Here is a 15,912-nt window from a genome sequence, read left to right on the forward strand (position 1 = left end):
AACATTAAGTAAAATAAGCCATTCAGAAAAGGATAAATATTGTATGATTCCACTAATATGAGGTATCTAGAATAGGTAAATTCATAGAGACAGACAGTAGAATAAAGGCTACTAGAGACTGCAAGAGGGGATATTGGTGAGTCATTGCTTAATGGATACAGAATTTCTGTTTGGGAAGATTAAAAAGTTCTGGAAATAGTGGTGATAGTTACACAACATTGTGAATATACTTAATGCAACTTAAACACTTAAAAATAGTTAAAATGGTAAATGTTATGTTATCTAAATTTTACCACAATAAAAATTAAATCAGTGGGAGAGATGATAGATGCCATTATGCATTAGTAAGTGCCCAGTTCAGTGTCTGGCATATAGTAGGTTCTGAACTGATCGTGTCTACTAGCTCCTAATTCCTCAATACTCATCATCTTGAATTTTATTTAGGATTTTACACAAGAGATAATGGATTAGGATTAAGAATGTGCTTAAACCAAAATCAGGAGCAGAACAAAAAGACAAGAAATAGGCCAATGATAAGGCATAAATTTAGCCTAATTCTGAGAGCAGGACCAAACTAAGAGCAAAAATAAAGGCAGAGATATTAAAGAGTTAAATATGAGTCACTTGAGTTATATGGGTCCTCTTTCTCTCACTAGTTCCCAGTCCCAGTGGAGTTTCTCTAGTTTGTTTCCAACTAAGCATATCCAATATAAAACTATCATACAGTCATCAATAACACTCAATGACAGACAGTTTACTGTTTCATGAGAAAAGGGTGAAAACAGAATCTTACCATCTCATAAGCAAATGTTTCTTGTCTGCAAACACGATCTATTGTAATGGTTTCTTCCCGATGTTCCAAGAACTTCTTTCTAACTCTATTGTAAATATAAGACAAATCAAAGTTCAACATTTTTACTGGGGCTTCAAAAACATCTTTAATATTTAACTTTTTATTTTGAACTAATTTTAGACTTAAAAATAGTCTAATACATACACTATGGTAAAAATAGTACAAAGACTTCCCTCATATCTCTTATTCAGTTTCCCCTAAGTTAACAATTTACATGATTACAGAAAGATTATCAAGAACAGGAAATTAATACTTATATAATATTATTAGTTATAGACCTTTTTCAAATTTCACATAATTTTTAATTTAATGCCTCTTTTTTTCTATTCCAGATTCCTACCCAGGATCCCACATGGCATTGGTTATATTTCCCTAGTCCCCTCAAGTCTGTTACAGTCCCCTCATTGTCTCCTTATCTTTCATGGCCTTCACATGTTCAAAACTTCTAATCAGTTATTTTGTAGAATGTCCTTCAATTTGGGTTTGGCTGCTGTTTCCTAATGATTGGAATAAACTTAGCATTTTTGGCAAGAATACCACAAGAATGATGTCCTTCTCAGTACATCGAATCAAGAGGTTCATGATGTTAACATGTCATATTACTGGTAATGTTTACCTTGGTTAAGTTCCTGTCTGCCAGATTCCAGCACTAGAAAGACACCTTCTTTTCTATGAACCTGACTAACATTTTGGGGGGGAGGTACTTTGAGACTATGCAAATCTTGTTTCTCTTCAAACTTCACCCAAGAATTTCATCAGTAGATTTTTGTCTAAAACATTTATTAATGTTATGGTGGTATATGCAATATATGCATAATGGTGATTCTCTTTTCCTTCTATTACATCTATTCACTGCAATTCTATTATGAGGAAGACTTGTCTCTTTCCTCCCATTTATTTATTTATTCTGTTAGTGTGAACCCATATTTATTTTATTCAATGGGCTAAAGTCTAATACTATCATTTTGTTACTCAAATTATTCTAGCTTTGGTCATTAGGAGTTCCTCCAGGTTGGTTCCTTTCAACAAGCCCTCTTTCTTTTTCTTTTTTTTTAAAGCATTTCCTTACTTTCTGATACTACAAGATGCTAAAGCTCATCCTGTATTTATCTTGTCTCAGCCCTGGTATCAACCACTTCTAGGAGGACTAGTTCCTTTATTGGAGAGGGCTGTTTATAGAGACCGGGATCTGGGTGCCAGGTGTTCTCATTGTTACTGGAGTCACTGCTTCCAGGACTCTCAGCCGAGACAGGCAGGAAACAAACTTGTGTATCAACCCATGCATCTACAATTATCGGTATTTCTGTATTTTTCTGTTACAGATTTAAAACCATCAATTCATACTGATACCTCTGATCCCAAACTGAAACCTTGGGATTCATTTTAGCCTTCACCCTTTCCTTGTTTACAACTTCTTTCTCCAAAGTGAGAAAGCCAGCTCTCATTATTGGCAACCTGTTATTTGTTCCATTCTAGTAAATACATAGTTACAGAATTCTTAAACTATACCCCTAGGAGAAACATTAACATAAACAGTTCTTTTTGTCTTCAGGCTTACATTGTATCATGATGTGCTTTTAGTGCTCACTTTCACAGTACGTATACTAAAAAAAAAATCAAACAATACAGGGAAGATAGGCATGACCTCTCAGCAAGGATGACACATAAATTCATGAACCGTCATATATACACACACACACACACACACATATATAAATAAAAGATATGCTTTTATACAGACTTATATTAATTCTTTCTTTCCCACCCTCTTCAGTGTTGTTTGTTTATGTCATTCATTTGTAATACAATTAGGCTCATTGGTTAGTTTTATCTTCTATCTTAGGTTCCTCCCACTTACACCCTGGTAGGTTTTAATTGTCTGATTACTTTGCCAGATGTGAAAAATGTGTGAAACATCACTACAGTGCTGTGAGTCAGAAGTCACTCCCTCTTTGTCCCTACTAACCCCTTCCCATTCCCTCCCTTCTTTCCACCCCTTTATCACTCACCCCTGCAGGCAACTAGTCTCTACAGTTCTGGTTTGTCCTTTCAATTTCTTTTGTTCAAATAAACAGATACTGTCTATTTTCTTATATTTCCTTCTGTATCAGTCTGAGTTCAATTAGGAAGAAAAAAATCAAACAACAATTTGGACAAAGAAAGCTTAAGATTGGAGTGATCCTGGCAAGTAAGAAGTAAAGGGAACTCTAAAGTTCGTAGGAATAACAGATGCAAGGAGCACCCTACCCTAGCACTGAGAAAGAGTGCCCAAGCAAGTCCTTTTCTTTTCCCTAGACAGAGATCCAAACTTGTTGGAGAGGGCATGGCTAAGACTCACTGAATGGCAGAGAAATTGCTATGGTGCTGCACCAGTGTAACCTGGTGGAAATCCAACCCCAAGGGTGCCAGAAAAAGCTGCTCTGGGGAGGTGTGGAGTGGAGTGGGATGGTGGTGGGGAGATTGCTGGGTGCTGAGTGCTTCAGACACAGTACATGCAGGAACAGGACGCTGGGGAAGCTGCACATCAGATCAGCAGGGCAAAACCCTTTCCTCCTGTCCTGAAAGGCTTCTCCAATTGCCCTTTACCGACAAACCTTAATATGCCAGTTAGCAAAGGAAAAGTATTTAAAGGGCCAAGGTGCATTTTTAAAGAGCAGGCAAAATAGGTCAATTACATCTGGCACACCTTTCTTACATGAAGGGTAGCATATGCTTTTGGACTTTGCTTTTTTCACTTAGCAGTATGTACCAGAAATCACTCTCTGAGTTCATTCTTTCTTATCCTTTATTATAACTGCAAAATATTCCACTGTGTGGATTTCCTGTAGCATGCTCTCCTATATATGCATATTTAAGGTATTTCAGTGCTTTGCAATTACAAATAATGCTACAATGAATAACTTTGTACATATGCATTTTCATATTGCTGGAGGTGTATCTAGGGTATGGATTGCTAGAGATAGGAATGCTGGGTCAAAAAGTACATATATTAAATATATGCAATTTAGTATTAGGTATCACCAAACTTCTCCTAGGGAAGGGCTGTATCAATTTGCATTCCCATCAGCAATGCAGAAAAAGGCCTGTTTCCCACAGTTTTGTTAAAAGAATGTACCATGTTTTTAAATTTATGCCAGTCTGATAGGCAATAAAAAGTATTTCTCTGAGTGTGCTTGAACATTTTTTCATGTTGGCAAGTCATTTTCATCTTTTTTGTGTGTGAATTATTGGTTAATCTCTTTTTCCCATTTTCCCACTGGGCTTTTGGTCATTGTTCCTCAACTTTAAAGAGTTCTTATATATTAGGAACATTAGCGCTTTGTGGTATATGTCATAAGTATTTTCTCCAACATTGGCAGTTGTCTTTCAACTTTGTTTATGGTAGTTTTTTGTCACACAAACATTTTAATGTTTAGGTAGTCAATTTTATCAATCTTTTTACTTCCTCTTAATTTAAGTAACAGAAATTCTTTTTCTACACCATGGTTTCTTTCTCTACATTCTGATCCTTAATCTATTAGTTTATTCTTGTATATAGTGTCACACTATATTTCCATATGTATTTGACTAATTCTGGACTTTCTATTCTGTTCCATTAGTATATTTGTCTATTCATGAGCCAGTACTCATGGTTTTAATTATAAAGACTTTGTAGTATATTTTAATATCTGGTAAAATTACTACTCCCTCATAATTTTCTCCCCCTCACCACCGAGTTTTCCTAGCTATTCTTGCATGTGTTTTCTATACAAATGCTACTGTCAATTTGTCTAACTCCATAAAATAACACATACTTTTGGTATTTTATTGGGATTACACTGAATTTATAAATTAATTTAGGAAGAACTGACATCATTATAATGTTTAGTCTTCGTATCCAAGAACAGAGAATATCTTTCAGTTTGTTCAAGTTTTCTTCTGAGTCTTTCAGTAATGTATTAAAATTTTCCTCACATAAGTTTTACACATTTCGTTAAATTCATTCCTAAGTATTAACCTTCTTCTTGGCTATTGTAAATGGAATTTTCTCTACCATTATGTTCTCTATTTATTGTTGTATATATGAAGACTACGGATTTTTACGTAGCAATTTTGAATACTGCTATTTCACGAAATTCTTATTTTGTTTGAATCAGTTTTAGCATTGATTTCTCTGGGATTTTCCAGGTATACTATTATATCACCTGTGAAGAGAGGGAGTTTTTTTCCTTTACTTAGTCTTATACCCCTAATTTATTTCTCTTGTCAAACTGCATGGCTAATACTCGTAGGACAATGTTGCAAAGTAGTGGAGATAGTGGGCATGCTTGCCTTGTTCCAGATCTTAGCAGAAAATGCCTTTATTACTTCTCTATTAAATAAGATACTAGTTTCACAACTAAGCTACATATATTTTATCATGTTGGAATATTATCCCTCCAATTTCTATTTCTAGCGTTTTTTAATCATGAATGGGTGTTGAATTTTGTTAAGACTTTCTCAGCATCTCTGGAAATAACCAAATAATTTCTGTTAGATTTATTAATATGATATATAATATTAATAGATGTCCTCATATTGAACCAACTTTCCATTCCTGGAATAAATTCCACTTGGTAATGGTGTAGTATCTTCTTAATATGGTGTTGGATTGTCTGCTAATATTTTGTTTTGAGTGGAACCAGTATCAAGTTTTCTTTCTCTGTACTGCCATAATCTAGTTTAAATATCAGTGTCATGTTTGCTTCATAAAAATAATTAATAAGTTTTTCTTCTTTCAAGGTTCTGGAGCATTGGGACCATCTTGTCTTTGAATGTTTCGTAGAATTCTTCTGTGAAACCATCTGGACTTGGGCCTTTGTTGGGATAGTTCCTTAAATAACTTTCCCTGGTTTTCTATGTAAGTTGTCTATTTAAATTATCTAACTCTAATGTGCTTAATTTCAGTAATCTGTTTTTCACCAGAAAATTACCCATTTCATTTAGGTTTTCAAATTTATTTGTGTACAGCAAGGATCACTCCACTCTATCACAATGTTTTCCAATTATACATGATTTATTCGTGTAGAGCAGGGGATCAGCGAACTTTTCCTTAAAGGGCCAGATGGTAAATATTTTAGGTCATAGACCAGATGACCTCTCTTACAACTACTCAACTTGCCTTTATAGTATTACACAAAAGCAACCACAGACAATACAAAAATAAATGGGCATGGTCATATAACTTTGCATACAAAAAACAGCCAGCCAGCCTATGGACCGTAGTTTGCCAATCCTTGAAAAAAGTACAGCAAAGTACTCTCTTACAATTTTTAAAACTTGTTTTAATGATAATTTCTTCCTCATTTTGTAGGTTGTGCTTTCTGTCATTTCTTCTTAATCAACTTAGTTAGCAGTTTATCTATTTTGTTGTTTCAAAAAGCAAATATTTTAATTTATTAATTAGATCTATTATTTTCCTATTCTCATTAATTTCTGCTTTTATTTTAATTCCTTAATGTTTTCTGTCCATTTACTTTGTTGTTTTTCTTGTTCTCTGACCCAGAAATTTAATTCACTTATTTTTACTTTCACTTTTATTAATAGATGTTTCTTGCACTGGCTTCTTCTAATCACTGCTTCAAATACATCCCTTATACTCTGATATGTAGTATTTTCAATATCATTATTTCTTAAAAAGTCTGTAATTTCAGCATGCATTTCTCTTTTCACCCAAAAATTATTCTTTAAAAAGAAGTTTTAAAGTTTTCAGGTGAAGGACCTTTCCGACTTTTGGTTTTGTTAGTAAATTCAAGATTTATTACACTGTAACTAGAGTGTTTATAATATTTCTATTTTATGAAAGTTACTGTTGTTTCCTTTGTGAATTAATACATAATCAATTTTTGTGAATATGCCATATAGTCTCCATTATCAGGGAGCAAATTGTATGTACATATACATCTGTAAGATACAAACTTACAAGTGTCCTTTGTCATATTTAATGCTTTGGGGCTTAAATTCTATTTTTCCTTTATCAGAATTGCTACTCCTGCTCAATTTTTGTTTCCATTTACCTGATATACTTTTTGCCCAATTATTTATTTTTAGCTTCTGTGAATCACTTTGTTTTAGATGTCTTTTGTCTCCTCAAGGTTTTTGTTTTATAAGCCAAACTGAAGCTTTTAATAGGTTACGTAAGACTAATATACTCGGTCTCAAATTTTCTAATTACACATATTCTATTACCTTTTTTTATTATAAGATACGTATTCTTTTCTCATTTATTTTTTAGAAATTGGGGAGTAGGGATTGGTATTTCTACTTTTGTTCTAGTGATTACCTCTGAACTTAAATTTTTAAAATACCCTTAGTTACCCATTTTCTTATTTAATCTTTCACAAGATGGTTTGTCAGGTTTTTTTTCCCCTCAGTGTTGTTTAAAACCCACCTATGGCCTACACATTATCCTCTTTTCTCCTCTCATCTTTTTAGTTACAATATTGTACTTTGTTACAATATGCAGCAGTTAGACATTAGTATTCTACACTGCTTCTCACCTTTTTAATCCTTTTGCTGAAAATTTCCCATCATCAATTGGTTGGATGAAGCTCATCCTCTAAAATATTCCTCAGAAATGACTGGTGGATACAGAATTACCTATGTTCTTGTATACTGAAAACTCTTTCTATAGCCTTGTTATTTGAAGAATATCTCAGCTAGATATAAAATCCATAGTTCACACTTGCCTTGAATTTTAAAACAGATACAGCTCCACTGTTCCCTTGCTTTGTATGTCAGTATTGCAATCTCTGATGCTTTTCTTAAGTTTGCCTTTGTAAGTTATGTGTTCTTTTTGCCTGGAAGACTTGATGATTTTATCTTTATCTCTTAAATCTAATAGTTCTACTAAGATATATCTCAGAGTTGATAATTATGGGTTAATTTTTCCAGGTATCCAGTAAGCCCTTTCAGTTTGTAGATTTATGTATATTTCCATTTCTGGAAATTTTTTTTAGATTTTATCTTTAAATATTAATTCTGTTCCATTGCTTTGTTTTTCTTCTTCAGGAACTCTGATAATATGAATATTATTTCTTCTTTGCCTGTTTTCCATTCCCAATACTTTCTCTGACTTTACTTTTTTCTTTATGTCATTTTAAATTCTCTTAGTTGTTTTCATACCTTTCTTCAATGTCCCTTATTAAATTTTTATTTGAGTTCTATATTCCTTTGGGTATCTCATAGTTTATTCAATTACAAGCTAATTTTGTCTTTTTCTTCCATTTCTCTCCTGCATTTCATTAATTCTTTTTTCATTTCTCCCTTTTTCATCATTCCCATTCTTAGTTTAAATTTCTAATCGAACATGTCTGTATACTCTCAAATGCTTCTTTGAGTATATTCAATTCTGTCTGCAGTGTAGACTTACAGGTTTTCTTCTGTTTTCTGGGGAAAGAGTCTCCCAGGGTGATTTGTATAAACAGTTGTTGGCTGATTTTCTACAATAAGTTCACTTTGGATTTTACTTCCTCTTATTCATTTTTGTGATACTTGGGAGGACCAGGATGGTAATTTACAAGATTCCCCAGCATAATGTCATTCTAACAAAGCCCATAGATATTAGAGCTGTTTGTTTTCTTAAATTGTTTGTAGTTGCTTTGGAGTTGTGAGCCCTCCAATTTTGTGGTCATCTTCTTCTTGCAGGACTCTCAAGTTTCCCCTTTTCATCCTTTCAATACTCAACCAGTAAACACTGCTTTCTTGGCCACAAAAGTGAGGGGCATGGGCAGAATAATCTAACAGAAATTGCTATTGTATTAAAAGTAATGTTGGTGAAGCTTTGGGGATATCATGCAAGTTTCAGTAGCACCTATGTAGTAACAATTGTCTCTCCTATTCCTAGAAATTAAAATCTTCAGTTTAAGAAGTCAAAATTTCTTACCTGGGCATTGTCTTGGAGAAAATATAAAAACAAAAAACAAACAAACAAAAAAGTCAAAATTTCAAAAGTGCTGAAGTTATTTAGCTTGCTATAGATTAAAGAGAGTAGCATAGCAGTATGTATCAAAGAAGAATCAATTTCTACCAATTACCTTTTTTTCCTTACATGTATAAAATGAGTCCAGTAGCTCCTTAATTAGGAAGGGGAAAAAGTACTAGAAATTGATTTATTTTATGTCATAATAAAGCAATTGTGTGCTTAGGTTTTGTTTTTATTTTTATGTTTAGAGAAAAAGAAAGCATAGATAGATTTAGGTTTTTGCCACAAATCTAATTTTTTTGCAGGACCATTAAGGTTAATACTAGTCCTTCTTTATATACAACAACTTTACAGTACTTTGAAACAATCCCAGCAGAGGAATACTATATTAAATCCTTTAACATTGTATTATATAAATCTTTCCACCTATCCTATGTTTGGAGGGACTAGACGACAACCAACAAGATCTAGCTGACCTAATAGTAGAAAGTAGTCAGCGAAAGCAATGTTATTTAGTCTTAAAATTACTATTCAGAGTGGCTTAATAAAATCATTACAAACCAATTAATATGTTATTAACTATAGCAAAAAAGTCTGCTTTGTTTATGATTATCACCAACCTTCTTTTTACAGTCTATCTCTAAAAACCACTTCCTGAGTCTTGATAGTTTTTTAGTACATTCATTCTACAAATATTTATTGACTCCCTATTAGGTGCCACAGTTCTAGGAACTGGGGTATAGGAGTGCATGTGACAGATATAGCTTACGGAACTTGTGAGTGTAGCTAAGATGACAGAAAATTAATCAAGTCTGTTATAAATATGAGTATTTCCATAGGGAAGCATTAGATGTTACATGAGCAAACAAGGGGACCTAAATGGAGTCTTTAGTTAAGACTTGAAGGATGAGTAGAAGTCAGTAAGGTGAGGTGCATAGGAAGAATGAGTGTTTTAGGCAAAAGCCTAGAGTGAGAGAGCACATTCTGGGAAATGAAACATAGCGCAGCATGGCTAGAACACTGAAGAGACAGAATTGAAAAGATCATCACGGTCCACTCCATAGAGGCCTTTATACGCCACTTAAGGACCCAGCACTTTAGCCCAAGGGCCCTCAAAAGGTTTAAGCAAGGGAGTCACATGATAACATGTGATTTTAGACAAATACAACTAATCAATCAACAATAGAAGGTCACCAATTGGAGCAGGCAAGATAGTAGGCTTAAGGCCAATACAGAGATGGGAGTTTGGACTCTCCATGAGCCTTCAAGCACTTTAGAAATGTTAGAATTCAAGACAATATAAATGCATCTATTTCCTAAGGAATCTGGAAAGGAATCTTAGGGTCTTAAAGATGTGGCAAGTTTCAGATGGAAGAGAGACCATGTGCACCCTGACCCATTTGAAAGAGACAATGGTGGAAAATGAATCTGCAAAGGCAGATTTGGGATATATATGGAAGGCTTCAAATCTCTAGGTAAGGAGTTTGAAATCTTTCCATATAGGAGATGTAGAGCCATTGACAATTTCTAAGCAGAATCACATACTCAGGTAGCATAATAGAAGAAAAAGCTTACTAAGGAAAGACAGAAGCCTTTCATAGCACTCCAAGTGTTGCTAATGTAAATGTTAGCAACGAGGATCGGGGGAACAGATTCGGCAGTTATTACAAAAGAAAACCAAGGTAGAGTTGAAATAACTACCCAAGTATTTGAGCGGGTTAATAGAAGGAGTAGGATCAAGAATGACAGAACAGTGTTGAAATATAGTGAAATTACAAATTTCACTATAACATGCACAATTTTTCTATTATCATAGTGTGGTAGGCAGATTATAACTGATCTGTGAGTTATATGTTATCCAATCTGTACACAAAATGAAAGTGCTTAGAAACTTTCATTATAAATTGATAGTAATTTTATGTCTGTTGAATTTAATAATAATAAAAAATTTGAACTCATATTGTCTTAATTTCATTTTTAAAATAATTCTCTTCTATAGTATTTTACAAAAGTATGGATCTGTTAAAGATTAAAAATTTAAAAAACTGATCCTTTACCACACACAGTTCAGGAAACACTACCAGAATATTTAGTTTACACCCCAAATCTAAGTAGATTTACTCTACCTTTGTAAATACACATTCAAAAATAAACACAAATTTGAATATGGACTGGGTATTATAAATTATGTATTTACTGTTAATTTTCTTAGGAGAATGATATTTTGTAGATATGTAGGAGCTGATATATTTAGAGGTAAATTATCATGATGTCTGCAACTTATTGAATGGTGTAAGTGAAAGAAAAAGATACACAGCAGGCAACCCTACACATACAGCTAAAGCAAATATGGCCAAATGTTAACGGTGCTTGAATTTAAGGAGTGGGTATATGGATAATGACATTATACTTTCAACTTTTCAAAACATAATGTCAGAAAAAAAGTTTCAAAAAATAGCACGTAACAAATGCAAAGTCTCCATACCCCAAAGTCACCAGGTCAGTACCCTCCGGGATGACTTCTGGATCCTCACCGTCCTCAATACATTTCAGTTTATCAAGGCTAAAACAAAAAGGGAAAGCAATACTTTAAGGCCGGCCATGCACCTTGTCCCTAGCGAGTCAGGGTTGTGTCCTAAATACATCACTGAATAATTAAATCAGATAAAATCCAGCAGGAGACTCAGAGCAGAGACCAGAACTCAAGGCATTAATGACTCCTTCAATGTTTTATAATGAAAAGGATATGTGGCTGATAAAGGCTGCCAGTATTGTTAAATAGAGAAAGGGATCAGAAAAAGTTATTTTTATGTTTTCAACGCAAATAAGGCACTTTTTGGGAAAATTTTTGTAATAGCATACCCAGGAGGTCCACACAAGAAACCACAGTTAATCAAGGTTTTAACATTCTACCGATTAAGTCTCCCCCAGCCTCACCATTAATTACTCAGGTTCCTCCATTGTCAATGTGCCTGTCAATGGCAAGTACATGTCGCTTTACCCCGATTGCTTTTATTAACAAGCACTTTAAAAATTAGAGAACAGAAAAACTAGCCTTTGATAAAGAGGTCTTGTTCCTTTACTCCAACTCGCAGAAATTGTGCATCAGAGTCTTGGACTTTTCCTGGTGCTCCAGGAAGGTTCCTGCCAGTTGAAAGCTTTGAAAGGGCGATCCTCCGATCCCAGGTCTAAACCACAGGCCCTCCCAGGGATGAATCCCAGAGGACAGCAGGAACAAGGAGGCCCCTCGGCCCCGCACTCACCCGCACACCGCCCTCAGCTCGGCCGCCGCCTCCAGACTGCAGCCCAGATCCCGGGCCACCGCATCATCCTCACGATCCGAGTCAGCGACCTCTCCATGCCCGGAGAGCGCGGGTGTCGGCGGCTCCCACAGCGACAAGTCCCCGGCCCCGCGAAGCCGGCCACGCCACAGCTCCCCAAAGCCGCCCACATGGAAAGCGCGCGTGTTTAGCTCGGGAAGCTCGTATTCTGGAAAGTTGTAGTCGCCAGTACTGGGGACAGGGTCCTGCCTGCCGTGCACCCCGCTGCGCGTTGAGACGCCCGGACTGCCTTCAGCCATGTTCGCCCCACTCCCTTCCCTTCCCTGCAACAGCCCGGCGATTAAGGCCTCCCGGGGCCTGATGGGACTTGTAGTCGCGGGCGGCGCTGGGCCGGCAAGCGGCGGGGCGGCGCGGGCGGAGCTGCAGACACTACATTTCCCGGCACGCCCCGCCCGGCTCGCCCTTGGGCGCGGCTCCAGGAGGCTCCGCGCGCGGGGCTCGGCGCATTGTTCTCTGTGCCTGGGAACTGCGAGGAGCGGTTGCGGTGTTAGTGCACCGCAGTGGGTCCGCCGGGGTTCCGGTGTTGACTGGATTCCCGGCCCCTTCAGTTATGTAGCAACGCCCCCCGCCGGTAGGGCGGCCTCGCCATGCTCTGACATTGGCTCCTTGCTTCTCCAGGGCCCGAGAACGCGGGACTGCTCTGCTCCTTCACTCCTGGGCCCGAGAGACGAGCGGGTCAGGGGCCCACACCAGGAACACTACCCGCCCTCCAGATCCGGCCCTTTCAGAACCTCCCAAAGGCCCCAAGTTCGGGTGTATGTGTATATACATGCATTGGTGTATGCATAGGGTTTCAGAGCATCTACTTTGTATCACACACTGTACATTATTAACCTAATGTGTATTTTTTAAAATGCCAACAACCTTTGGGATTGTCATCCCCATGTTGCTGTTGAAGAAAGAGTTAACTGCTAGGCAACAGAAACAGGATTGAATCTGATCTCAATTGGTCTAGCTTCAAATGGAGCACATCTTAGAGGCCCCAAAGGACATGGCAGGACATACAAAAGAAGTCTGACTGTTTATTTAATAGGACGTAATTATATGGCATATAATTCACCCATCTGAAATGTTCATTCAGTGGTTTTTAGTATACTCACAGAGTTGGGCAACAACCATCATCACAATGTATTGGATAACTATTTTTCCCCACTCCAAAAAAGAAATCTGGGCAGGTCTTCCACATTAAAAAGTTTAACACGTTTAATTATAGGTATGCTATGCAATAAAACTATGCTATTTAGAAGATTAAAAACAAATCTTAGTGCATGTGAAATTGTATCTCATTGTGGGTTTGATTTGCATTTCCCTGATGATATTGAACATGTTTTTATATGTTTATTGATTATCTGCAGATTTCTTTAGAGAAATGCCTGTTCAAGTCCTTTACCCATTTTTAAATAACGTTATTTGTCTTTTCAAAGGAGCCCTGGTTTTTATCAGTGCACGATTATAGGAGACATCTGTTGTTTTTGTCTGCCTAACATTCTGTTTCTTAGATCTGCCCTTCCCTACTTTTTTTGGTCCTCCCGGAGTTGCCAATCATAGAACCCTTACCAATCTGGCCACAGTGATTGGTCCAAGGATGAGCAAGCGACTCAGTTAGAACCAATCAGAATCTTACTATGGAATTTTTATCTATCAGCTAAGAAGCTCTTTATCAGTTCCGAGGACCTAATGATGTGTACTAGACACAGACTGTGCCTGCCAGTGGAAAAGTTAGAAGGCATAGAGGCAAGAGTTGAAGTAAGCAAAGGCATAAAATGGAGAAAAAGAAAAGCCAAGTGACTTGGAGCTATTGGGAATGAGCTCCCCATACTTGCCAGTAGGTAAGGGAGGCAAAAGTTTACCTCTACCCTCATAGGGGTTTTCAGCTGGGCCTGAAAACTAAATTGACATAAGACAGATCAACAGGGGAAAACCATACAAATTTATTCAATACAACTTTTATGTGGCATAGGATCCTTCATCAGGAAATGAAGATCCAAAGATGCAGTTAGAATTGAATACTTATTTGCTGAATTGGATGAAGAGTAGTAATTATGAAAATGTGACAAGGGGCTTGGGACAGGGTAGTTAATTGGATAGAGAAGTGACTACGAAGATAAGAGTTAGTTTAATAAGGTTTTTTGGTACATATTTAACCTTGGCCTCAGCTTTCTGTCCTTGATGGTAAAAATCATACTTTCCTTCTGGTAAAGGGAAGATATCTTTCACATGGGAATTTCATCGGCTTTTAAGAAACAGAAGGAAGATCAGAGTGATATTCTTGCAACTGCTGTTTTTCAAGTGCTTTTAACTGAAAATAGTCAATATGCCAGAATGGCATATCTTGGGGTGGCCTGTTCTGAACTCCTTGCCTAGTAATTTTTTTAAATCATAAGCTAGTTTGAGTTGGTTCCCTTGCAACCTAAAGACCAATAGTCTTCACAGATCCTGAAAGATTTGATCTAAATTTCTCGACAGGGGGAGCTCTCACTCCAAAGAATGAGGTCATGCTTCAGGTGGAAGAAAAATTGGGTCTAACAGATATCTAAAGATTTGGTAACATTGGCTTCAGGAGTGGAGACCACAGAGGTTCCTGAGCAGTGTCATGAGGCCACCCTTGTCTCAGGATCCTGCCATTCAAATGTGACTGAGTATTATTCATAGTCACTTGTACAATATCACTAATGGCATGTAGATCCTGCACGAATCTATACTCATTGGTGTGGAGAACTTAAAGTCTTTCTATGCGTCCTGGGGTCCCGTCAGCCCATACACCCTTACTCACCTTTGGTAGCTTTCTTCTTGCAAATGCTGAAATGATGTGCAGGTCTGCTGAGGCCCAAACTTCAAAGCAAATGGCTCTGCAGTGGCAGTCTCCTGTATTCTTCACCAGGTCCTGGTATTCATCCAGCAGGAGCTTAGTGGAGCCCCCAGAGCTGAGGGGGCTGCTTCTGGAGTAGTTTCTGGTGCTCTCGCTGCTCGCCCAGGTCTGCCTGATTTGGCAGTGGAGGCGGTGATGGGTACAGCTCCAGTTCTAGCAGCGGCTCTCTGTGGTCCACCTCCTGAGCCCATTGCAGGGAGTTCCTGAGCCGCTGCTTGCAGATGGCTGCCTCAACATTGCCTAGCCGCCGCCGCCGCCGGGCCCCAACTGCCTTTGCCTACAAGGCGTGGCACCAATTGAATCCCCACTGTCAGTTTCACCTGGGGCTCCTGTGGGGACATTTAGATTGCAGCCATAGTGAGGCCAGGGGCCCCAGGCCCCCTCCTTCATCATCTGTGTCTTGGACTTAAAAACACCATTTTCTCTCCTGGGAGTTTATTGTTACCTGGAGCCCTTTGCAATTTTGGGCAGTGCTCTTTCCAATGTCCTTCATTTTTATTATACAAAAAGCACACTGATTGTACATCAACCTAGGGTGACTTTTTTCTGCCCTTTCCTTTTGTCTGTCTCAGAGAACTCTGCCAACCGTCCTTGTGCAGTCAATCCCCTATCTGATATTACCATAATGGTTATTGCCGTGCCCTAGCTACGGGTGACCTCTGGCCAAATTGAGCTCCATGCCGGGTCTTAGGAGGAGAGACCATTCCTAGTGGGTGTGGGACTGAAGAATTAGTTCCAGGTGCACCCTCCCTTGCCCCTCTCATGGTGCCGAGATGGCGGCAGCGGTGGTAGTGGGCAGCAGTTGTCCCAGGGCTGTAGCCCTGTGCAGTACCTCACATCAGCTGGAACCCAGCAGCCAACCTAGAACTGGTGCAGACCAAGGGAATCCGACTGTCCAACTAAAACA

At 37.8% G+C, this 15,912-nt stretch overlaps 1 protein-coding gene and 1 non-coding gene across 2 annotated transcripts in view; one reads left to right on the top strand and one right to left on the bottom strand.

The window, feature by feature from the left end:
• The window catches only part of SNAPC3 (small nuclear RNA activating complex polypeptide 3), a 30,155-nt gene extending 17,641 nt beyond the window's left edge, over positions 1 to 12,514 (bottom strand). Inside the window, exons 1-3 of the mRNA XM_045563100.1 lie at positions 12,059 to 12,514; positions 11,281 to 11,358; positions 794 to 878 (exon numbers count right to left, since the gene is read on the bottom strand). Of these exons, the coding sequence (XP_045419056.1) occupies positions 794 to 878; positions 11,281 to 11,358; positions 12,059 to 12,375 (480 nt within the window). The 5' untranslated portion in view covers positions 12,376 to 12,514. The remainder of the gene's footprint in view (positions 1 to 793; positions 879 to 11,280; positions 11,359 to 12,058) is intronic.
• LOC123646752 lies at positions 2,443 to 2,545 on the top strand. Its single transcript, XR_006738007.1, has one exon. It is a non-coding gene; the product is annotated as a U6 spliceosomal RNA (small nuclear RNA).
• Positions 12,515 to 15,912: the final 3,398 nt, after the last annotated feature.

Source organism: Lemur catta, chromosome 10 (assembly GCF_020740605.2).
Source record: "Lemur catta isolate mLemCat1 chromosome 10, mLemCat1.pri, whole genome shotgun sequence".
Taxonomy (NCBI): domain Eukaryota; kingdom Metazoa; phylum Chordata; class Mammalia; order Primates; family Lemuridae; genus Lemur; species Lemur catta.